Source organism: Limanda limanda, chromosome 3 (assembly GCF_963576545.1).
Source record: "Limanda limanda chromosome 3, fLimLim1.1, whole genome shotgun sequence".
Classification (NCBI taxonomy): Eukaryota; Metazoa; Chordata; class Actinopteri; order Pleuronectiformes; family Pleuronectidae; genus Limanda; species Limanda limanda.
The window spans coordinates 25,929,292-25,953,537 of NC_083638.1; the positions used below are offsets into that span (position 1 = coordinate 25,929,292).

General features: G+C 40.2%; 2 protein-coding genes across 3 annotated transcripts in view; both read left to right on the forward strand.

The window, feature by feature from the left end:
* Window positions 1-14,221, forward strand: part of epha6 (eph receptor A6) — a 41,002-nt gene extending 26,781 nt beyond the window's left edge. The window contains exons 9-20 of the mRNA XM_061068299.1: window positions 5,399-5,523; window positions 5,717-5,879; window positions 7,369-7,474; window positions 8,460-8,530; window positions 9,945-10,070; window positions 10,519-10,704; window positions 10,860-10,921; window positions 11,776-11,985; window positions 12,088-12,237; window positions 12,378-12,571; window positions 13,085-13,234; window positions 14,107-14,221. Of these exons, the coding sequence (XP_060924282.1) occupies window positions 5,399-5,523; window positions 5,717-5,879; window positions 7,369-7,474; window positions 8,460-8,530; window positions 9,945-10,070; window positions 10,519-10,704; window positions 10,860-10,921; window positions 11,776-11,985; window positions 12,088-12,237; window positions 12,378-12,571; window positions 13,085-13,234; window positions 14,107-14,221 (1,658 nt within the window). The remainder of the gene's footprint in view (window positions 1-5,398; window positions 5,524-5,716; window positions 5,880-7,368; window positions 7,475-8,459; window positions 8,531-9,944; window positions 10,071-10,518; window positions 10,705-10,859; window positions 10,922-11,775; window positions 11,986-12,087; window positions 12,238-12,377; window positions 12,572-13,084; window positions 13,235-14,106) is intronic.
* Window positions 14,222-16,041: 1,820 nt separating this feature from the next.
* On the forward strand, window positions 16,042-21,601 carry arl6 (ADP-ribosylation factor-like 6). 2 transcript variants are annotated; one of them, XM_061068300.1, is made up of 8 exons: window positions 16,042-16,181; window positions 17,424-17,577; window positions 17,832-17,893; window positions 17,991-18,059; window positions 18,154-18,248; window positions 18,417-18,546; window positions 19,243-19,298; window positions 19,765-21,601. In XM_061068300.1, the coding sequence occupies exons 2-8, from the start codon at window positions 17,458-17,460 to the stop codon at window positions 19,788-19,790; spliced, it is 558 nt and encodes a 185-aa protein (XP_060924283.1). In that variant the 5' UTR covers window positions 16,042-16,181; window positions 17,424-17,457; the 3' UTR covers window positions 19,791-21,601. The 2 variants fall into 2 exon arrangements, with proteins under 2 accessions (XP_060924283.1, XP_060924284.1); XM_061068301.1 differs by having other exon boundaries at window positions 17,429-17,577.
* Window positions 21,602-24,246: the final 2,645 nt, after the last annotated feature.

The following is a 24,246-nucleotide window of genomic DNA, read 5'->3' on the forward strand; positions in this document are numbered from 1 at the left end:
GCCATGTTATCTGTTTGTAAATTGCGTATTAATGCCTCATTATGCTTTTAATTATTCCGAGCCTATTAATCAGACTTACTGATAATTTCTCTTCCCCATTTGCCTGTGTGCTTGTCTAACTTTGATAAGTTATGATGCTCTGTAAAGTAAGATGTATGATTTGTCATCAAGCAGAAACCTCACTCCCTTTGACAGTACGGTTTAGTGGATTTATCATCGAGTTTTGTCGCTGCAAGAGCCGAGCGATATCCGCTTTGTCACAGAAAAACACCTTTGATCATTTCGAATGCCTCTTTGTCCAAACTCCTCCACACTCGGGTTCACTTTGGAAAACAGGATGCGGGTTTCTCTGAATCTTTTCGGTGCTGTTGTCCCACCGGCTCTCGGAGGCAGCAAGGCAAAGCCGAGTGAGCAGGTTGATCTGTGTGTTTATGAACAGTGAGCTGCACTCAAACGCTCAAAATACACTGTAGTTATTGCTCAGCAGAGCGTCTCTCACTGAAGATTCCTCCCACAGAGTGCACTGCAGTAGTCTGAGAGAGGCCCAGAGAAATCAATGCAAATTTGTGTAAGGCTGCTGCACAGAGGCGATCACAAAAATAAGACTGAAACTTATGCAAGGTTTGAAAATACAAAACAAAACAGGACCAATGTTTTTTCTGCTTGACTGTTTGGACTAAAGATCAGACTCAAAGAGTTTACATACATTGTTTTTGTTCAAGGTTAAATCTAGTTGTTCTGTCTGTGCAGAAATCCAAATGATTTGAGTTACATGTGATCAAACCCAAATCACACAAATGTGAGATTTAATGAATTGAACCTTTGCAGGAACAGCTGCTGGCTCAAATGCTTAAAGTTTTCAGTTAAACTACTGATATTTCTATATTGTTCTCTGACTGTTAACTGGTAATTTGTGACTTATGTTTGCTCAATGGTCCAAACAGTCACATTACATCCATATACATACATGTGCAGCCTGTGGTGTACAGTGTGATTATATCTTTAAACTTCATTACAGGTTGGATCAACATTTAACCCTTCACCTCCTGATTTGACAGAGTCTGCTGGTGCTGCTTGTTGAGTGGTGGCTGTTCATGAGTTTACTGCTTCTCTTCTTGCATCTTCTCTTCCGCCTCGAGAGGAACTGGTGACCTTGTGCTGTCAAAGCCTCTTTCCAGATCTGGTCGTGTAGCTTTTTTCTTTTGCAGACTCATCCCTGATTTGTACTCGGAGCATTATGTGAGACTGTTTAAGCGGATCCACCGGGGGCATTCAATTAGTTAGGCTTTTTTGCCTTGTTTGTTTTTCTTTTTTTCGATTGATACCAACACAAAAATACTAATAGAGTGAGAGTAAGGGCTCCTTCAGTTTGCAGGAAGGAGTGGATATGTTCTGAGATGCAATAATCCTTATTTATACATCCATCCATTATCTATTATGCCACTTATACTTTGAGGATCATCACGGTTGGGGAGGGACATTGGGCGAGAGGTGGGGTACACCTCAGAATCAGGGCCAATATATAGAAACAGACAGCCATTCACACTCACTTTCACACCTCATTCAATTTAGAGTCTTTCACCTTACCCAACCCCAATCTTAATGTCTTTGGACTCTGCGAGGAATCTGCAGTACCTGGAGGAAACACACGCAAACATGGGGAGATCATGCAAACTCTTCACAGAAAGAACCCCGACCCAAACTGAGATTTGAACAGGAACCTTTCTGTCCAGGTATTTCTTAGGACTCTGACTTTTACATTTTAGTAAATGGGGTCCTGAAAGATATGTAGATAAACTCCCTTGTGACTTCTGAGTGCATTTAATGCTCATAGCCCCTTCTTTTTCTGTTTTGAAAAGTTCCCATTTGCTACTTTGTCGACCTCATGATTACGTCAATCAAGATTGTACAAAGTTCTCACATGTTTAATCCACGTGTGAACACTTCCCAGTGTTTTGCGGTGTCCTGATTCAAGAGATTTTGTTACTTTGCTCTTTCCCCCTTCCCTCCCGTGGTTTCTCTGTTTTCATCCTCCCTGCTCTGGGAATACGGCCGACTTCTATTTATATGCTCAGATGCCGGGGAGATGCAACCTCCTGGGATTTCTTTACAGCTCTCCCTTCTCTCTCTCTCTCTCTCTCTCTCTCCTTCCTCCCCCTCTGTCCTTTCTGTACACGTTTCAGCTCGTATAGTTGAGGGTTAACCCTTTTTTTACATGTTTCCAATAAACCAATGAGACCTTATAGATTCTCTTGAGCTGTTTGAAAAGTGATTGAACTATAATGACAGTGATTGTTCCCTTTGAACCGCTCATCTGCAGCAAGTGGATTGATTATTCCTCAAGGAGTTTCTCCCTTTTTTGCAAAAAGTGTTGATACTCACAAAGATGGAAGCACAGTGACACGGTGACAGATACACAACATTATACTGCATTGTGCAGATGGAAATCACCTCCTGTAATGTGATTCTTACCCTGTAAGTGGGTTATACATATTTATCTGCCTGGAAGCATCTGATGCTGACTGCAAAATATCACCATTCCTAGTTTGAACATGACATTTATGAGAGCTGTTGTTGTTTATATATGTTATAAAGAGATTCAGACGAATGGAAAGCTCATGCAGTCACACGCTTTCTCTGTAGTTTATATTTCCTGGTGGATTCGTGCTTGATTTTGTGGATTTCGTGCTGTTGATTTGAAATTTAACATATGTACTCATGGTGTAAGAGTTCAAGTCGCTGTTGATACATCACTGGTGACCAAACGTGACTGGAGTTTAGACTCCGGACATCTCTGCTGGTCTGAATATGCATTATGTATGTGGGAGCTGCTCCTGCAGATTAGTCCATGTTCGCCTCAGGTCTTCCCAAAGTCTTTTGCTTGGATACAGATGTTTCACTGTGTGTTAGTACTGTGCACTACAGCTGAAATATATTTTAAATACATCCACCAAGGAGGTTTTGTCTGTTTGTTAGTTGGTTTATTTCTTAGCAGGACTACCCAAAACTATTGGACATATTTCCAGGAACCTTTGTGGAAGGAAGCAGAGTGGGTCATGGAATCAGGGGATGGATGCAGGATTTCTTTATTACTTTCTTTAACATTTGGAGATATGGTGTTTTGGGATTTAGTGATCGGGAGCTCAATGAACACAAATCGGGCACATTTAGGGGAGCGACATCCATGAGTGTGTGTAATTTGCTGCAGGTTGATTGGATTTAAGGGGACTGTAGGTGGAGGTGTGCACTCTGCTGGGTTGTTATCGAGTTCCAGTTTGTTCTTTTGGTTTCTAGAGAAAGGTGTTTTACTGTTGTTCAATTATTATGATTATGTCAACTTGAATTTTAGGAAACTGTGACTGGCATGTTCTACCAATTTTATGACATTTTCCAGGCAAATCATGAATTGATTGATGGAGTAAAAATAAATGCTTTATTAACAGATCGTGACAATAATCATTGTCCTTCTGTCTGAATTTGCTGTTGTTCAGGATTACAGTGTCGTATCGTCAACATATCCACAGCAAACTCACCTGTCATTTCTTTCACCTGTTTGAGGAAAAGAACAGGTCTTAATAATGAGTGCAGCCGACACTGCGCTGGTCATTATTACACTCAAACCTGCAGTTATTCAGATGTGACTCAGATGACATTTGCAAAACAACTCCCTGGAGTTTGCTGTTGACTTGCCTGGGCACCTTTGCGCTGCAGTGCTCTGTCAGTGAATCCTGCATGTGTTTGTCGATGTGTCTGCTGTTGGCCATTAAGAACTGCAGCAGGCAGCCAGACTGAGAGGCCTGAGATATTCCCACTACACATCCCGGCGATCTGAGCAGCTTAGCTACCACCTGCTAGCAGGATATAAGGGCACATGTAACCTGGAATAACATGGCTGACAGCAGCCTTGTGATCTGGCGCTGCAACTTCTTCAATTCACCGCAAGGGCCAATGACTGAGAGCCAGTCCAAGAGTGAGTTAGGAAGGATGCTGATTTTTTTCTTTTGATAATCCTGTAAAACTTTGACATGATGACACACCATAGTTTCTTATTTGCTGTGAGTTGCGTAATCTACTTGTATTAAACTCTGTTTTTTATGTGTGTTTGTAACATACAGGACATGTTTGGAAGTTTCAGATGCTCGAAGGAATGCACGTTCAAACACTCGAGTCAGGGGTCTGAGTTTTTGCATTGTAATGTAAAAGTCAGACACACCTTAAATCTACATAATTGTTACCTGGAGAGCCCATTTTTGCAGCAGTCAGCATCAAACTCTTGCCTCCTGCGTGCATTGTTCTCCCTTTTGTTCTTTTTTGGTTTGTACAAGTTAAAGTGGTCGAGCTGCTGGACCTTGAAGCGTCGTCTCTGCTTGAAAATCCTGACTTCCTGACCAGCTGTGAAAATTGTATCTATGAAGTGTCCCATCCGGTCTGCAGCCTTCTTTGTGTCTTGCATAAGGACGGTTTGAGACATCTCTCTGGTCGGTGTTGGAATTTGTATTCCGTCAGTGATTTCTATTCCAGCACTGATCCTCCAGACAGCACACTAAACAACAGAGGGACTGGATCTATTATTTTGCCAAATCTCTTCAAGCGCAGGCTTAATGAATAATTAATGGTAAATATTTGAATCTCTGCGAGGTGATTTTTATGTCTCCTCAGCAACCTTGTGTAAAATGTTCCCTCCAAATTCAGCAGTGATGACAGGAATGATGAGCAGCTGCAGTTTGGTTAACAAAGATGTTTGTCTCAGGCTGAATGTCATACGAGAGCTGGGCAGTGAAATTGTATTTCTTTGTTTTCCTTTCTCTTTGGGTATCATCCTCTAAAACTTTGTTCAATGTTGAAATCTTTCAAACGGTGACTGGAGACACTCTGCAGTCGTGTCTCTGAACTCAGGGTGCTCACTTCTCTTAGATAAGTGACTACCAGTTCCTCGGTCCTGCTAAAAAACTTCAGATCAGTTTAACTTTATTTGCATATGTGCCAAGTCACAACACATATTATCTCAAGGTACTTCCCTGAGTAAGGTCTTAGATCTTACAATACTTCAGCGAAACCCAACAGCTTCCGCAACGAGCAGGGAGAAAAACCCTCCAACAGAACCACGGCCATCTGCCTCAAGTGGTTGGGGTGTGAGGAGAGAATCTGTTAATGAATTGTTATTACTGATAACTGTTGCAATGATATGATCAATTATTTTCTGAAGTTTCTCTCATTTTATTTACTTATAAGTCAGAGTTCACTCTTTGGCACATACACGTTCATTAAGGCAATTCTAGGTCAAATAAGTGTCCATAGGTATCATGAACTTACCAGTGTGGACATGTATACTAGTGCATCAGAATGTAGTTTTCTCTTTTTGACTCAACCCCCTGCTTCTCTCTGACTGCATCATCAGGTCCAGCTCTGGTGGGCGTCATCAGAAAGGACTCGGCCACTCCAAACAGCATCGCTCTCTCCTGGTCGGAAGTGGAACTGCCTCCTTCCGACATAGTGGATTATGAGATCAAGTACTTTGAGAAGGTAAGGACGTTTTTTTTTGTCGAAATACACAGAAAAAGGCCCTTTCTTGAAATGTTAAAGAAATGGGAAAAAATATTTTTTCCTGTAATGCTGCTTACTCACAAATAAATACAGATAAAGACACTTCTGTAATATTTAATAGAAGAAAATAGGTTTTGTTCAAACATTTAATGATGTGTTGTTGCTTGTCCAGGATCAAGAGCAGCTGAGCTACTCGTCGACACGCACCAAATCCCCCAGCGTGGTGGTCACAGGCCTCAGACCCTCGGCAGTGTACGTCTTCCACGTGCGCGCTCGCACTGCTTCTGGTTACACCGCCTACAGCCCCAACTTTGAGTTTGCTACTGCAGCAGAGGGTACGACTGCGGGGGGGGGGAGTGGGTGTAAAGGAGCAGTGGCTTTGTTTTGTGTGTGTGTGTGTGTGTGAGGCCGGAATGACTCTGACATTCACTCGATTGGATTAGTGTTGAGATCCCAGTGGATATGGAGTTTGGTTTGAATGCAACGCAGGGGGACAATAAGTGGAGTCATCTGTGCTGATCAACAACTCTGTAAAATCCCAGGAGACAATTCATGGTCATTCTTTGCTGTGGATCAGTGAAACTCATCAGTGCCTCCTCGGGCATGCGCCATTTATTTAAATGTTTATAAGCTCTGTAAGTTCCTGACTCAGGCTGTGCAGTTGTGCTTATTACAGTTTCCACGCACACGTAACGCTCGGATGATTCTAACCCTGAAATATGCAGGGATGAACACACACACACACACACACACACACACACACACACACACACACACACACACACACACACACACACACACACACACACACACACACACTCTCTCTCTTTTAGAAATGAGATGCCCACCTTTACAATCTCATCATCCCAGGACCAATACTTCTGGTGCAGGTCCATTTAAATAGTTGGATTGTGCCTCCACATTAGAGTCACCTCCTCTCATCTCTTATCTAATTCAACCTATGCAGTGCAGTGAATTTGAAATTGTTCATGTTCCTTGACCATTTATTAAATTTTATACAAATTGAATGTTTGAGGGTTCATCAAAATATATGAATCACTGAATAAATGTGTAACAACATTTACTCTGCACTTGTACCGAGGCTCAGTCACTGTTGTGCCGGTGGATTAAGGGATCAGGAAATATTTGCTGTCTTTTACGACCCCTCAGATTTAGGTGGAAATAAAGAAACACTTGGTAACAGTTGCCAGACACAGAAGACCACAACAAAGGAGATCAGATTATATTATTAACTCTCCCAATGCCACATCAGTTCAAGTTTTAAGTTGAGTTTTTGTCAAAACTTTCTTTTAAAATTCATATTTTTGCAATGAAAACATTATTAACATGTACTTTTCATCATTTGCCTTTGGGGAAACATAGTTTGGTGTGTCAGAGGTAAAGAGGAGTATCCATGATGTTCCAATAGAAAAGTAAGACACATAATGGTTGTAGAAAGACGTATGTGTAACTGACTAATAAATCCAAGTCGGAATGAAACCAATTAAAAGCATGTTTAATCTGGTTTATTTGGATTATAATACAGAGCAGAGGCAGATTACTTCATATGTGATTTAAATGTGGTTGCACCATTCACGTGTTAAAGAATCAGGACACTGTAAAATTTGAGGATCTCATTGGTTGCAAATTCTAAAGTGATAAATATTGAGAATGTTTAAATTAGCAACATAGAAACTAAAACCATTTACCAAGAATACTGACTATTTCCCATGTAGTGTGTCAGTCTTCTGTTTAAAGTTTCTAATCTCAACACTGATCAGTCTCTTATCAGTCTTTTTTTTCCTCTTCTCTTGCCATCCTCAGATCCTGATATCGCTGATCAGGGTCAAGTTCTGGTGGTCGTCACTGCGGCTGTAGGAGGTTTCTCCCTGTTGGTCATCCTCACCCTCTTCCTCCTCATCACTGGACGGTAAGACACACACACACACACACACACACACACACACACACACACACACACACACACACACACACACACACACACACACACACACACACACACACACACACACACACACACACCTTCGTGCTTCACATAATCTCCGGAGTGAAGCTACATCCTGGAGGTCTGTTAATAGACTCTCTTTTGCCACCAAGCAGACAATCTTATTTTCCAACTGGCTGAACCAATTTTCTGCCTAATTACTCAGCATGTAAGTACCAGCAGTTTGCTCCATTCCATTAACTCCCGCAGGTTAACTCAGACTGTTGTCTTCAGTCTGGTTCACCGGACCTTACTGTTAGAGGCACTTACTAATAAACAGTGAAAAATGACTCAGACTCGGGGCAAACTTTGTCTGGATTTTTACATGTCCAGATTTTTAATTGTGATCTAAGCTTAGGTGGTAATCTTTGGTTCAGGTACTTTCTTATTGTGCCTCGTGTCAACAAACGTTTGGATTTTTTTAAACGTGATATTTAAACTCCAAATTCATCAAGATTAACTTAGAATTCATACGTTTTTCCCCCATTTTGTTTATTTATATTAACTTGTAGATTACTTGGCATTTTCAAACAGCTCCAAGCCTTACATTTATTCAAAGTTGGTAAATGGAGGACAATTTTAAAAGAAACACACAGGCTGCCTTTTTTTTTAGCAGAGAAATATTTGCAGAGCAAAATGTGCGTGTGATATAAAAGGCAGACGCCTAAAGGTTCAGTTTGGGGAAAGGTTTATTTTGAATAGTTTTAGGCTGTTTCAAAAGAAATATTCCACTTTTTCTCATGAGAACAGTAGATATGTTAGATTTCATGCATTTCTGATGCAAATTCACTGTGTTGTATAGAGGTTTATCAGCAGAAAGAGATAAGACAATGATGTAAAAGGCTGTGATGTGTATTATGTGTTGATGAGAGTGATTTGTACTCTTTGGTAATCTGGTTAATTTGTACAGGTGTCAAGGTTACATTAAAGCCAGGATGAAGTCCGAGGAGAAGAGGAGGACTCGCTTCCGCAGTGGACATGGTACTGAACACAATTATATTTTGTGTGTGTGTGTGTGTTGAAGGTTTCAGGGTTTGTGGCCTGTAATAGATGACTTGATGAGAGCACTAGGTTAATCCCAACAAGCCCCATCTATCCATCTCATCTTTATATAGCTTCATATCGTCTTATATATTTTCCTCCGGTGAACAGAAAGTTAATTTGCAGCTCACACCTTTTTCTAATTTACATTCTCCTTATCAGAGCCTAATTTACATACATTCTCTCAGCCTTGTCAGCACAAATTCACATTTATGATTCTTTTCATCAGATATTATGAAAATACTTTGAGCCGTTATAGTTTTTGACACTTTCTACAGTCTGTGTTTGCTGTTTGTTCTGTGCTGCCGTGTGCTGGGGAGGCATCACCTCGGCAGGGGGACGCCGGCAGGCTCAACAAACGGCTGAAAGAGTCTTGTTCTATTATAGAGCCGAGCTCAGACACTCTGGAGACAGAGGCAGAGCGTCGACTCCAAAATGGAATATTTCTCAGACGAAGCCTACAAACCTGAACAATACGAGCTAACGCGGCTATAAAGTACAGCCGGTCCCCAGCTCGTCTGCACGAGGTGTAACAGGCGCTGCTTCAAGTTATCATTCGTGCCCGTTATAATGCGCAGCGCTCAGTGTGACATCATCCCCAGCCTGTGCCACAGAGGAGCATGTTGAAGTCTGGCTGCCTGCAGTGTCTTTATACACGGAACTCTGAGGCATTCTCCCAACTCTTTCGTTTCTTTTTCTCCATCATTCGACAAAAATGCAGAGACACCTGACAAAATAGAAAGTACACCAGCGATGATGGACTCAATGTCGTTGATCCAGAGAATGAACTTCTCTGGCACAGTCTCAACAAAAAAAAGAAAGTTAGCTTCATTCATTTATTCATTCATTATGTCTTTTTCTTTTACTTTTTGTGGTTTTGTTTTAATAAATTAATCAGAAAACCTAGTTATTTCCTAGATAAGTCAAAGATCATGTATGAGACAAGCATTTTTAAATCTGGTCACCCACAATTCAACAGTGCCAAGTTAACTCACAGACCTTTAACACTGATGCACTTCATCAAACTCTACTGTACAGGTGATTGCGTTATCACGTGCATTTCCATACTTGTATACATCGAAAAAAGCACATCATCTGATTTGATCTGTATTTATCAATATCTGCAAATATTTCTTTTAAACACATCAGGCCCAATATTTCCATCCATCAATTATAAATCTGACACGACTGTACCATGTGTCGATAAGATTCAACAATGTCCCCCTTTCTGTTATATTCGCCCAAAGTTGTGATTTTACAGCTCATGAATTTGCTGCAGCAGGACTGTATGGAGATTCTACTCAAAATTCATGTGTAACACATTACACTGTTTGTTTCTCTTCTTCTCTTCCAGTCCCCTTTTCTGGAATAAAGACGTACGTGGATCCAGACACGTATGAAGACCCCACTCAGGCTGTGGAGGAATTTGCCAAAGAGATAGACCCCTCGTATATCTGCATCGAAAGAGTGATCGGTACAGGTACAATCAACACTAATCATTATCTTCTGATAATGAGTGATCTGTAACTACCAAGAAAAGATTATTTTGTATCTGTATTAATTCCTGAATTGGTATATAAAACAAGCATATGTAACAAATGTTCCAGTAGCAGCTGACTTGCACCTTTAACAGAGACACTTCTCACTGGGTAACAATTGTATTTTATGAGAAATGTTAAACCCCATAAAGTTTTACTTTTAAATTAATACATCCTCTTAGCAAGCTGATTTTAAAGTACTTTATTATATTGGGCCTCTGAGGAGCTGATCCACTGCGGCTGACTGGGAGCAGTAATGTGTGATGGTTCATTTAATGAACAGATTGTGTCATTCGGTCCATGAAGGTGCCTCCCATTTGTCTGTTTGTTGTTACATGGGCGCCATCTGGTGGAGGTGGTGTGCAATGACCTGTTTTCAACACGTTGCAGGTGAATTTGGAGAAGTGTGTAGTGGTCGATTGCGTGTCCCTGGAAGGATGGACATCGCCGTGGCAATAAAGACACTGAAAGGCGGTTATATGGATCACCAGCGGAGAGACTTTTTACGTGAGGCCTCGATCATGGGACAGTTCAACAACCCCAACATCATCAGGCTGGAGGGGGTCGTCACTAACAGTAAGCTCGGTGTGTGTGTGTGTGTGTGTGTGTGTGTGTGTGTGTGTGTGTGTGTGTGTGTGTGTGTGTGTGTGTGTGCACGTGCAGCTTCTCTTTAACTTTGGTCTCTTTTTTCTGTTCACCGATCTAATCTTGTCTTGCTACCTTTCTTGCAGGCAGACCAGTGATGATAGTGGTGGAGTTCATGGAAAATGGATCACTTGACTCTTTCCTGCGGGTGAGAAGAATATATGCAAAACATGTGTAACAGATGAAGAAAAAAACTTGTATTTCGTTATTTTCTTGGTGGTACTCACAGTGGTAAATACATGGATCATATCAAAGACCCTTAGTTGTTCTTACTTGAAAACGACTTGATTTAAAACACAATCTGTGGACAGAGATTCTTGGGGCAGCTTCCATGCAAACACCCATAATAAAAAACTTGAAGCACATTAGAAACATCTCGCTATTGTAGCATATGGGAGGAGCAGACATCAAGTCTAGGCTATTATAATCCGTGTCAATTTGGTTGTCATCTTGAGAATTGAGACTAAAGGCATATCTTATCCCAGTGCCAGGAACTGTTTGGCACCAAAACATTAAACACATTGGAGGAATTTCTATTACATTTGGTGCAAATCTTTCTTTGGTCTCATGGATAAACAGATTTGTAATGTTAGTCAAAAGTGAAAGTTAAAGGTGACTGTGACCTCATTTTCTTTGGAATGTGATATATCTGTAGCACCCATAGGGAATTTGATCCGGCACAAACATTTCACTGGTAGACGAGGATAACTTGAATAGAATTTGAAGTCGAGGTCACTGTGACCTCACTAAACAGTTTTTGCCTTGGTCAAATGTTCGCTTAGATTCAACAATTCAATAATTCGATTTGTGTGGTCAATGGTCAAGGGCCAGTGGCCAAACTTAACATGTTTATACCCTTTTACAAATGATATTTCAAGGGAATTTTTTCAAACTTTTTAACTCAAAGATAAACTGATTCACTCTATTTTTATTTTTCAAACTGAGAAGATATCGTCTTTTTCACACCTTACTTGTCCTCTCTCTTTCTCACACCCGCTCCAGACTCGTGACGGTCAGTTCACCGTGCTCCAGCTGGTCGGCATGCTGCGCGGCATCGCAGTGGGCATGGACTACCTCTCAGATATGGGTTACGTTCACAGAGACCTAGCCGCCCGCAACATCCTGGTGGACGAAAGCTTGGTGTGTAAAGTGTCTGATTTCGGGATGTCCAGAATCCTTGAAGATGACAGTGAAGCAGCCTACACTGCAACAGTGAGTGAGGATCGAACAGCTGGTGCAGAATTGTGAGGACTTATGGTGCTGAGCCTCTGAAAGTCTCCTTAACAAAACTTCTCTGTCACCACTGTTTGTAAGGGAGGAAAGATACCGATACGCTGGACGGCACCGGAGGCCATCGCTTACGGAAAGTTTTCTTCAGCGAGCGATGTGTGGAGCTACGGCATTGTCATGTGGGAAGTGATGTCCTACGGCGAGAGGCCCTACTGGGAGATGTCCAATCAAGATGTAAGTCGCTAACCAGATTGTAAATTCCACAACCACTCAGGCTTGGTGACCACAGCATGTGATTTGTACTGAATCTCTTGTATGAGGAGTATAACTATGGGTGGTAGATACAACATTATGTTTACTGATGCTCCTCTCAGGTCATCTTATCTATTGAAGAGGGCTACCGCCTGCCAGCACCGATGGGCTGCCCCGTGACACTTCACCAGCTGATGCTGCACTGCTGGCAGAAGGAGTCCAGCCTGCGGCCACCCTTCGGCGACGTGCTCTCTTTCCTCGACAAACTCATAATCAATCCCAGCAGCCTGCTGACGTTGGTGAATGATGTTCAGAGGTACGTATCGATTCACACAAACAATGTGAGAGCGTTTGCGTGTTCTGGTCCACTGACTACAAGTTGTGTGACCTTCACAGTACAATGTAGTGTTATCGAAAGCACAATATATGTATATTTCCCAACTAGGAGTCTGCTTTCAATTTCAATAGGATATGAACTTTATCTATGAACAAAAAAGGTGTGAGAGATACTGGAAATAAGCCTGTAGGGTTAGTGAATACATAATTGTTGTTAGTTATCACAGATTGGCAATGCAGTTCCCAGTAGAATCTGGAGAGAACATTCAAGGTTGAGCTGATATATTCACTTTGATTCACTGCTGATGTTACACGTCGCTCCATGTGGATTGTCACCCTAGACTGCATGAATTGAAACCAATGGATAAGTGAGAGATAGAAAGTTCTGCATGTTGGGAAATGGTTTGTTGTTATGTAGATACAAGGTTTGCAGCTCACGGCTTTGAATATGATTATACTCGTGCTTTGCTTGACTTTCTCTTTGTCATCCTAGTTTTTCCGAGTCTCCGGAGGACATGCCAGACTACCCCCTGTTCATCTCCATCGGTGACTGGCTCGACTCCATCAAAATGTGCCAGTACAAGAACAACTTCCTGGCAGCAGGATACACAACACTGGATTCCATTTCAACCATGAGTATAGAGTGAGTGAAGCCATATCGCACAGAGTGCAGCTACGGTATCAAAAAGTACTTCAACCCAAGGGAGTGGTAGTAGAGTAGGAGTAGCAGCATAAAAAAGTTGGGAACATTGGAACAAAGGGACGGTTTTATTGTTCCAATAATGTAAAAACAAAAGTTTCTGTACCATAGACTGTAAATGAAAATAGATGTCTCCACTTCCTTCCACTATCCAGAGATTAAGCCAATAAATATGAAGGTGAGGCAGTACGGTAGTGATCTGAGGATTTTTTCTTACAATATCACTTAAAGATACCTTAAATGACAGAAACTCTCTTGAAAAATAAATTACTTGATGTGTAATTTTTGAGCTTTCTGAATTTATCAATAAAACAATGTGAGGGGACAGAGAATGGTGAAGAGACTTAAGCAAAGGGCCGAATTTTTATTTGGTCCATTTCTGATTCGTTAACATGGAGGAGGCAGGGTTCATGATTCTGTAGTTAAGCCAACCACCAGGTGGCAATCGAGACACTTTGGCTTCAATTTTGTGGAGCTGTCATGTCGTCCATCTTCATATACAGTCTATGATTTGTACAGCTTGTGTGTATCATGTACCCTGACATTAGATGTTTTTCTTGTTTTTGATGATAATGCTATGATATGTCTCTTGTCCTGGCTTTAAAAATGTGTATTACACCGCAGCGAATACTATTTACAGTATTTTGTTCTGCTGTGCTGAATGTTCTTATTGTTCTGACCATCAATTCATTCAAATGGGATTTTTGCAGGTTAAAAGAATGTGGACAACTTCAGTGCATGTTTTGCCTTAATCTATGACATTTGCTGCTGTTCCATGATTATTCAAACTGTATAAATCTTCTTCTCCCCCTCAGCGACATCAGGCGTATTGGGATCTGTTTGATTGGTCACCAGAGGAGAATCATAAGCAGCATACAGTCTCTGCGCCTGCAGCTTCACCACATCCAACAGAGTGGCTTTCAAGTGTGAGGCCACTCCACAAAGACAGACTTTAAAAGTGTGTGTGTGTGTGTGTGTGTGTGGGCGTGTGAACTGACCTGGAGACAAACCAACGCTCCAACACCAGACATTTTGGTGTACCTGACACCGCACGCTGCTTGTGAGAAAGGAGTCGGCACTAGACCACATCTGGTCTAGTTAAAACACACTCATCATCGTATGGATCATTATCAACACAGCCTCCACAACAACCAACCTCTGTCTGCGTGGGCCAAATGCGGTCTCTGTGTTATCTCAGCAATCACGAGCATTCACTTGAAAGTAGGACATCTTCTCTCCAGTGTCTATTCAAGTGTCCAACGATACCTCTTCTTGTTCCAAGTGACAATCCGACGGTTTCTATGGACTTTGAAAGGTCTCATGTATGTTACCTCATGACCAGAGAGGATGTGGATGTACCACGGTAACATGGGGAACAGAGTGTGATTTTAGTAGCAACCTTTCCAGCTGGTTTATGAATTGCTTCACCGGTAATAAAGATCGACAGAATGATGAATACAATCATGTTTTTTGAACTGAAGACCGCTGAATGTCAAAAAGATTTTATAGAGATGTGTATGTTCTATCCTCATGATAATGCAGTATGTCTTGTACAAAGAGTCTTGTGAAAGTCGTACGTTTTATTCAGTATGTTTGTTCCTTAATAAACAAGCCTATTTTAATACTTTGTTTTCTCTCAGAGTCTAACCAGCACAGGCACCAGACCATCGGTCTCTTATGCACATTAGCGCAGGTAACCATGGATGCACACAGTCTCTCAAACACACACTCACACATGCACAATAACGTCGTCCTCTTAATTGTCACTCAAGGGACTGACACGTTTTCTGGACATCGAGAGAATTGTCAAGTGAGTTTGTCACACAGTTGCTGGGAGGTTAATGATGAAAGGCTTGATGGTATACCAAGCACTATATTATTTATGTTATAAATCTAATCTTTTGGATTACTTGTGGTATACTGTCTTTATTTTTGTACAAAGGCATTCATGTTCATGATATGGAGGATCTGCATATGTCTATTTTAAAGGTATAATTCAATGAAAAATGAAAACTCATTCATTATCCACTCACCACTATGCTGGTGAAGGGGTGGCCAAAAGTGTTTGAGTCCACAAAACACTTTTGGAGTTTCAGGGGTAAACCGCATTGCAGCCAAATCCAAAACAATTGAAGTAAATTGTGACTGATTCTTCAAACATAAAAAAACATCAAATGCCACCCTACTGCTTCTGTGATGTCATCCTGTAAGTCCCGACATTGTTTTGAGCCTAAATGCCCTCTGATATCCTCCTCTGGAGCCGCACAGCACGTAGAGCAGTAGGTTCAAAACTTGGTGTAAATGACACCATTTCAAACTAAATTTGAATGTCGGGCTTACAGACACTCGGATGACACCACAGGAGCAGTATGGAGCGAAAAATCCTAGGTGTTCCTGCACTGTTGAAATAATAATAATAATAATAAACTTTATTCTTATAGCATCTTTCAAAACACAGTTACAAAGTGCTTTACAAGTTAAAATGGAAACTGAAGGCAAGCAATAGCAAACACTTACAAATCAAACAATGAGAAACAATTAAATAAACAAATAAAAACAAAAATTATAATAACAATAATTATCATTGTTATAATACACTGTTATAACAATGTATTACTGATCCAACTACTGATGATCCCACGCTGATTCAAGGTATTTGTACAGAGCCAGGACACTCCCGTGTTTGGCCTGTGGGTGGCGTTGCTGAGTAAGCTCAGCGGTCTCCCAGCAACAGCATGTAAATAACTTGATGTGTCTCCCTCTTCGGACTGAAGCGCATCACAGAGGAGGAGAAATGAATGAGACGCAGGTTTGAACCTGGTTATTTGATGGATTAACCGGAGGGAAGCGTTAAATCATCCAGAAATCACGACCCGAGGCCGAACTCCAGGTAAAACCCAGCTCCTGCAGCACCGTGCGATGAAGGATAGCGCCAAGCTAACGCTAGCTACACCCCGCTAGCGTGTTAGCTTCCACTGTGATGCTAACACTGAAGTTTGAGGGTTTGGCGTGTCTCCCTCGTCGTGTCTCATACTTGTCGCTATATTTTAAAACCGACAACTTTAAAAAAGGTCCACAGGAGAGGACTATTAAACGTGGGACACCGCTCAGGAAGACGGATGAGCTAACCGTTAGCTACTTAGCAACATTAACAACAAGAGATTAACCAGACAGCGAATGTTAATTACGTTACCACCCGGTAAGCATGTTAGCTTAAGCCAGCGGTTAGCAAATAAAAGTCGTCGAGTTAATGTCACCTGCTGGAAGCTGTGGTTAGCCTTTGCTCTGCGGCTAATGGAAGCACTTACACACAGATTAGTGGTTTCAGGGGAGGAGGTGTGATAATAGACACTTGTTGAGCTTAATCTGTTGTGTTGTAAATAATGGTGACACAGGAGGAGGGAAGAGTAACATGTTTATTCAATAATGGTTGTGAAAGTTCTGCCGACATCATACTTGTGGATGTAGTGAATTTAACATTTTCAATAGAGACTAGATAGAGACTAACGGTTATTCTGTGCAATCATTTATATTCTGTATATCTTAGTTTGTCTTTAGGTCTTGTCTATTATGTCCATTTACCTTGTGTTCAATTATTTGCCCTGTATATTTGCGCATGGAGTTTGGGAGCAACGCAATTCCACTGTGCTATCCAATTCTTGTTGTATGGTCTGAATGACAATAAAGTAATTGACTAAATGGAGAGAGAGAGAGAGATAGAGTACGTTTGTGTCTTTAGGGGAATATAAGAAGCACCCAATTGTGGCTCTATGAGGCGTCCATGTTTTTTAATAGTTTTTTTGGGGGGGTAGTTTCTCCATACTCTTGTTGAGAGTATGGATAGAAAATGGAATCAAAATGTTCTCAAATGTATTTTTCACTATCTATAAGTGAAAAACAGTTTTAAAAATGCACACATGACAAACTGAGTAAACTTTATTTTTGAAAACCAATGCAGGTAATGAAACAGGAAGTCAGTCAGAGCAGAGAGCACATATTTGACCTTTAGCATATTTGTCATGTATGTGTCGATCTTTCTCTCCAGGACTCCTTTAAACATGACCCCTGTTTAATCCATAGGCGAGGTTTTATATTGTGAATCTTATAGTTTTAATTGTGTTGTTTCTTGAAGATCAGACGGACAGCTGATGGTTGCTGACTAGCCAATGGGGCTGTTTGACAAGTTGGCGGGATGGCTGGGGCTGAAGAAGGAGGTGAATGTTCTATGTCTCGGTCTGGACAACAGCGGAAAGACCACCATCATCAACAAACTCAAGCCGTCCAATGTAAGTCTGTATGTTTCTAACATAACTGATGTGTGAAATGTTATTCACTCATGCATTACAATTGTGGCATTTCTCTATCATCCAGTTTAATTAGTGATACCATGAATTAGAAGTGGAGCTCTTCCATATTCCACATCACTGCACCATTTGCTTTTCTGTAATTATACTGTGTGCATATTTCATAAAATAGTATGTTGCAACCTGTACTCCTACTTTAACCTGCTGCTGAGAAAAACACTTAATTTGTCTTTCAGGCCCAGGCACAAGACATCGTCCCAACCATTGGTTTCAGCATAGAGAAGTTCAAGACCTCCAGGTATAGCTGTTTATGTCATTTTTCCATTTTTCCTTTTGTTGTATTTGTCTGTCACAAATTAATATCCCTTCATTTCCTCTCCTCTCTCCCCTCATAGTCTTTCCTTCACAGTGTTTGACATGTCAGGTCAAGGCAGGTACAGAAACCTCTGGGAGCATTACTACAAGTGAGTTTGCAGATGAAACAAAAACAACAGTCTTCCTTGCCATGTACAATGTAGATAAACGTAACGACTTCTTAAATCACTTTGTTCTCCACAGGGAAGGTCAGGCGATCATATTTGTCATTGATAGTGCAGACAAATTGAGGATGGTTGTTGCCAAAGAAGAACTGGACACATTACTGAATCATCCCGGTAAGTTCGATAACATTTTGCACAAATCTTGATCATGTTCTTGCATAGGTTGAAATCAGCTGTTTATCTCCCTCTTGAGTTATAGCACAGTGTAAATTTAAGATAATTTGGCATCTTTGGGATAATTATTATACATTTTGTTTTTTTTTTCTCTGTGTTTCTCCACAGATATTAAACACAGGAGGATCCCCATCCTTTTCTTTGCAAACAAGATGGATGTCAGGGATGCTCTGTCGTCAGTCAAGGTCTCCCAGCTGCTCTGTTTGGAGAACATCAAAGACAAACCCTGGCACATCTGGTACGAACACACATCAACACCTATTTGCTCATTAATTACTGCTGCATTCCGGTGTCATCGAGAAAATGTGTGTATCACTGATGAACTGTAGTCTGCTGTGAAATACACTCTGCACAGTGCACACAGATGTATCTCTTATACCCTGCTCCTTTGGAGTTGACAGACATAGTGGATTTCTGTAAGCAACTAGAATCGGACAGTAAAGGTTCTGACTTCAGAAAGTAGTAATGGTAAAATGGTATTGGTTTTATTCAGACTGTAGCATTTCTATGAATTGATATTTAGCTTATTTCACTTTTTCAATTAAAAAACATGAAGAAGAATATCCTCGTCAAATAGTTGTGTCTACACAACAGTGAATTAAGTTGTTATTTCACAGCTTAGTTCACTGAAATACATAAAGACCTTTACAAAAAATAAACTGACAAAATAATAATAATAATGATAACATTGCTAAAAATAAAAAGCCATTACCTCTTTAAGTGCACTTAACACATACCAAGTGTTAAGTGCTGCAGTATTTGCGGTAGCTTATAGAGACACAACTGGTACCAGCATAATATTTACTTGCCTTTGTTGTAGCTGATGAATATGAAGGATGTAACACAGTGATTATAACTAGAGGTCGTGTTTCTTTCATAGGGAAAATAGTCGATTATGGCAAATTTCTTAATGTATGTTGTTGATATGTTTCAGTGCCACAGATGCTCTGAAAGGAGAAGGTTTACAGGAGGGAGTCGACTGGTTGCAAGGTACGATGAGAGTTCACGTAAATGAAAACAGTTTAGAGTGTAAAGTCTGCATTCACGGTTCACACACATTTCCCATTTGTTGAGGAACCTTTATTCAGGAGCGAAACTCAGTCTTTAAACTTGAAAGAAATAATAATATGACATTATATCATTTTTTCTATCTCTACATTTTGGCCACTGGAAACTCGATAAACAAGAACCCACCAAATTTGTGGCCTGTTCAATTAACTTAAAACTAATTTTTCCCTCTGAACATAATGATGGACTCATCAGTCGCCACTTTAACTAATTTCTTTGGGTCAGGATCATAAGGGCTTTTGAATACATGACACTGAAGTGGGTTTTGATTAGTCTTCAGTAATGTCCAAAAGTCTGAGGCCACTTTCTCATTCACTTGAATTTGAATGTGTTTTTAGGTAACGTCATGTTTTACTAATAAACTCTGTTCTTCACATTTATTCACCAGATCAAATCAAAACATTGAGAACATGAGGACCCGAGCGAAAACGCTTGAAGAAACAGCATCTGTTAAAGTGTGTCATGTAAGATGTGTTGACCTTGTTTTCAGAAGTACAGGAAGAGAGCAATGCTTTTAATACTGTATTGAGGTGATTCTTGGACGTGTGTGGTTAGGGTTATCTCATTTAGAACAATAAAACTAATACAAATCCTAAATTATTGAGAATTATACACGTTGAGGAGTTCATTTTTAGTCAAATTTCCATCAGTCTTAACAGCCATTTTCAAAGGAACAATAACATTTAAACATGGACTTCTATTTACATTATCCCTCCCATTCCTCCAAACAGCTGTTTAATATCTCTGTGTATCAGGGATTGTGATGCTCTTAAAAAAACTCAATGTGGTTGGTGTTGTCTCACTTTCAAGGAGCATGAAAACCTAGGATGTCTTGTAGAGAAGACAAACATGTTAGTTGCTGTGTTATGTTTTAGCTATACAGTATCCCTCCCCCGTCTGATAAATGGTACGTGCCAGCTTCCCCGAAGAGAAGTGTGGAAGATTCAAACTGGCACTACTAGTGATGTAAACTGGGATGTCACGTGTCATATCATTAGTAAAGGCAGGAATCGCCTTCTCCAGCTTATATGTAGAGCCGTCTCACTGTCACATGAAACTGTTGCTATGGTTAATCTTTACTGCAGCTAAGACTTGATGCAGCTCTGCTCCTGTTTCGTGAACATTGCTCTTTTTTTTGTAGTTGTGAAAATATATTTTCCATACTGAAGATCAGAATTTTAGCCAATTAAATGTTTTCTGGGACGCAGTAGATTCTGTTGTAAATATTGCTACGTGTGGCTCAGTGACTATAAATAATATTTTACTTAGCTGGAACAAGTGATGAATGAATGTCAAGTTAGTTTGCATGATTTTCAACTAGTTTTTATATTTGCCTTATTTCATTTTTCAAAGCAAAACACGGTTTTCAAACAAAATTATTCTTAAAGTTGACTCATAGTTAATTAAAGTTTATAATATAGATAAAAATCTGCTCAGACTCCTTATATTGCAAATTGTTGGTTCTCTTCTTTAGTCTCGGACCGAAAGCTTGATTTTAAAATGTACAGATCACAGAGTGCATTTGCTTCTTTATCTTTCTGGTGGCGTTTGCCAAACTCCATCGCCTCAACCTCAGCCACATAGCAAATAGTCCTTTTGAGTCAAATAGGAAATAACTGAAAATGTGTGGAAGTAATAGCTATTGATTGTATATATTCTGTACTAACTTGTTCATAAATGTTTCATCTGTAAATCCCATTTTAATCCTACACAACTATATCACAACTTGTAGAAGATGCAACTTGTAAAACTCCCAAAAGGTTTTTTCCACCACAGACACTTGACACTGACCTGAGACATTAATATGAGTTTAAGATGAATGACAGGAGTTTTTACAGCTCTGTTCACTTTCCATGGTTCCAAATACAAACAGTAGAATGTACAACCTCGATGTATGAGGGTGGATAGGACACGATTCCGGTTTGTTTTTTGAATTTAGTTATGTGTGTTACTTTTATCCCATTCATATCAGACATGTATTTTTATACCACTGGGTGACAGCCAAGTCCTAAACATTCAATTCCTACTTGTACAGGCTTTAAGGGCGTCGTGGTAAATTTGGAACGTGTTCTCTATCTGTAATTGGAGGACATTTCAGAGTGGGGATTTTTCTTTTTCGTGTCCTCCAGACATTGTTTTTAAAAGCAAGGAGCACAAGTTCACTTTAGCTGTAGATTGTTCCCTCAAAATGTTCCATCACATGAGCTCTGTGTATTTTGATTATTACACTGAATAAATGCACTGCGAAATATGAAATCATGTCTGTGTTTCCTGAGGTCCGAACATAATCTGTGTCTCTCTGTCTCTGTCTCTCCCTCTCTCTCTCTCTCCCTCTATCTCTGTCTCTGTCCCTCTCTCTCTCTCTCTCTCTCTCTCTCTCTCTCTCTCTCTCTCTGTCTCTCTCAAACATCTTGAGCGCTGCCAGCAACAGCTGCTCATTAGACCTCGAGTTCTTGGGGCCCTGAACAGTTTATTTGGTTGAACATAAACATTCAATTACACAGGTTCTGAGAATTTGTGTTGTGTTGCAGCACAGGCTTCATTTTTTGAAGTGTTGTTTGTATATGTTTTATATAATGACATGATTGTGGTCATCGTGAACGTGGCTGGTTTCAAACCTGCAGAGGCTCAGCTTCATTGTTTGGTTTGAAAAGGTGTCACGGTCATGTGGCAACCATCTGTCAAACCATATTGCCTGTTGTCATCTGGAGGTTTTAGCTTTTGGCACCAGTGTAGCACAGAATGTCTGATGTCAAAAATAAGGACATTAAAAGTCAGTGATAATCTTATTATTCAAATGCTTAAAATTAGTTGTGGGGCTTTTCTCTCTTTATTTTTATGTTAATGTTAATTTCAATAGTAATAGGCTTTACATACAGTTGACCCCTTCAAGCTGAACCAAATAATGTTGTCACCAAAAGATATAATATGAATATAGTAAGAATTAAAAAATGTGTACGAATATTTACCTTAAACTAATGGCCCAAGTCATTTTTTCAAGTTTTTCAGAAAACACAAAAACATTAACAATGTATTGAATTTATGATATTTACAGTTTTTCACAATTGTTAACACACGTTTTTCAAAACAATAACGGCTTTCTCAAAAATGCACACAGAAAACTCAAAACCTCACACACAAAATGCTAAACCTGACACTCCCTTTGCAAGATGACTCTTTGCCATCAAAATGGAACTCGTGTTTTCATTTGGTACACACAGCCATATTTTCAAATGACACACACGTACCATTTATTGAGTACACACAACTTAGCATTTGCTTAACAAACATAAAACAGCACACAAATATGCATCAAAAAGGTTTATTTCGGTACACACAGAGAACAGTACAGTACTGACACAGACAGCATGAGACTGCAAGTTCAACACAGTGGGCTACAGTGAGACACTGTAGAAAAGGAACAATATTAGATTACAGGTACAATACATGCATGTGTCAGTGCTGAATGTTTGGTACTAACAAGCACAAACTCTCGCCGTAACTCCTTGATGCGTCTGTGTTCCGTTTGAATGGGACTCTGTTCACTTGTGATTGATTTGTTCTCACAAACCATATCTACAATTTCAGTCTCCTGTTCGGCTGTGAACATGCGTGTTCTTCCTCCACGGTGTGGTTCTCTTTCAGTCCTGCAAAATATAAATACTGTGAGCACACTGTATTCTATTCTATTCTATTGTTCATCAAACAAAACAGAGGCTGAAGGCACTTTTATGCTGCAGTCCTGATTGCAAATTGCTCAACAAATCTGAATGTTTAGAGATTTGAGTATTTGTGTGTTGTAGGTTGATGCTTTGAGATTTTACTTGAGAAGTGTGTGCAACAACTGAACATTGTGTGTAGTGTTTTGACAACAAGGTGATGTGTAATTTACATCAGAGTGTAAAGAAGGAAAGTCAGAGTCTAATGAGATAAGGGAGTGTGAAGTAGTGCCAAATTGGGTCAAGCTATTGGTACATGAAGTGAATGTTGTGCAAATTGTGCCGAATTTTCGCTTTTTGTGTGTTAACAACTGAGAAAAACTGTATTAATAATTTCACTCAAAAAGGTTATGACAATAGATGACCATTGACATTCTAATAACAATATCTGACAATTATGTTACATAGGAGGAATAAATGACAAACAAAGTATTTCTATGTTTGACTTTGATCTCCTTGAGGTCTGGATGGTCCTTGATCACACCTTCATAGGACTCATCACAGGATGGGGTATAGTCTGGATCGCTTATTACATCATCATCATCAGATATCTCCTCTTCATGGTTTGGATGTGTCTTCTTGGCATCTTCAACAACATCAACTGAACTGTTTAAGGTATTGTCTTCTCCATCTGAAACGGAGTCTTTGCCTGGTACCTGCTGCTTCATCTCTTCAACGACTGCCTCACTGTCATCTTCAGTGGATGAGGCCTGACCGGTGCCAGAATTGTCAAGTACATCTCCTACCAAACAGGAAAAACATTACAACCCTTTGATGTGTACAGGTATTCAAATCTTTCTTTATTAGATCATGTAATGTGGACAAAAACTGTAGATGAAATATTGTTTGAAAAGACAGAAAAGAGTTAAAAGAAAGCGTATCACTTGTAAAAGCCACAGATTCATAGAATCACATGATCTGTTCAACTGAGGATCTTGGCAATTTTACCAGAGGTGGCCAGCATCATGAGAAGAGGATTTAGGCACAAAAAAAATGATTTATGTAAAAAAATGACCATTATTTTAGGAAGGTGACGATTTACCAGAGACACATTGGCCTCCGTTCGTGTTGCTGAAACTGTTCTGCTGCCTGGCCAAAAGGGGGCGCAGTTTAAAATCAACTTGACTCCCCCTCTGGTGTGACTAAACCTC

Coding starts and splice junctions, on each gene's coding strand:
- arl6 (XM_061068300.1), top strand. CDS start 17,458: ATGGGGCTGTTTGACAAGTTGGCGGGATGGCTGGGGCTGAAGAAGGAG. Junction 17,578..17,831: donor ACAAACTCAAGCCGTCCAAT/GTAAGTCTGTAT, acceptor TTTGTCTTTCAG/GCCCAGGCACAAGACATCGT. Junction 18,249..18,416: donor CACATTACTGAATCATCCCG/GTAAGTTCGATA, acceptor GTTTCTCCACAG/ATATTAAACACAGGAGGATC.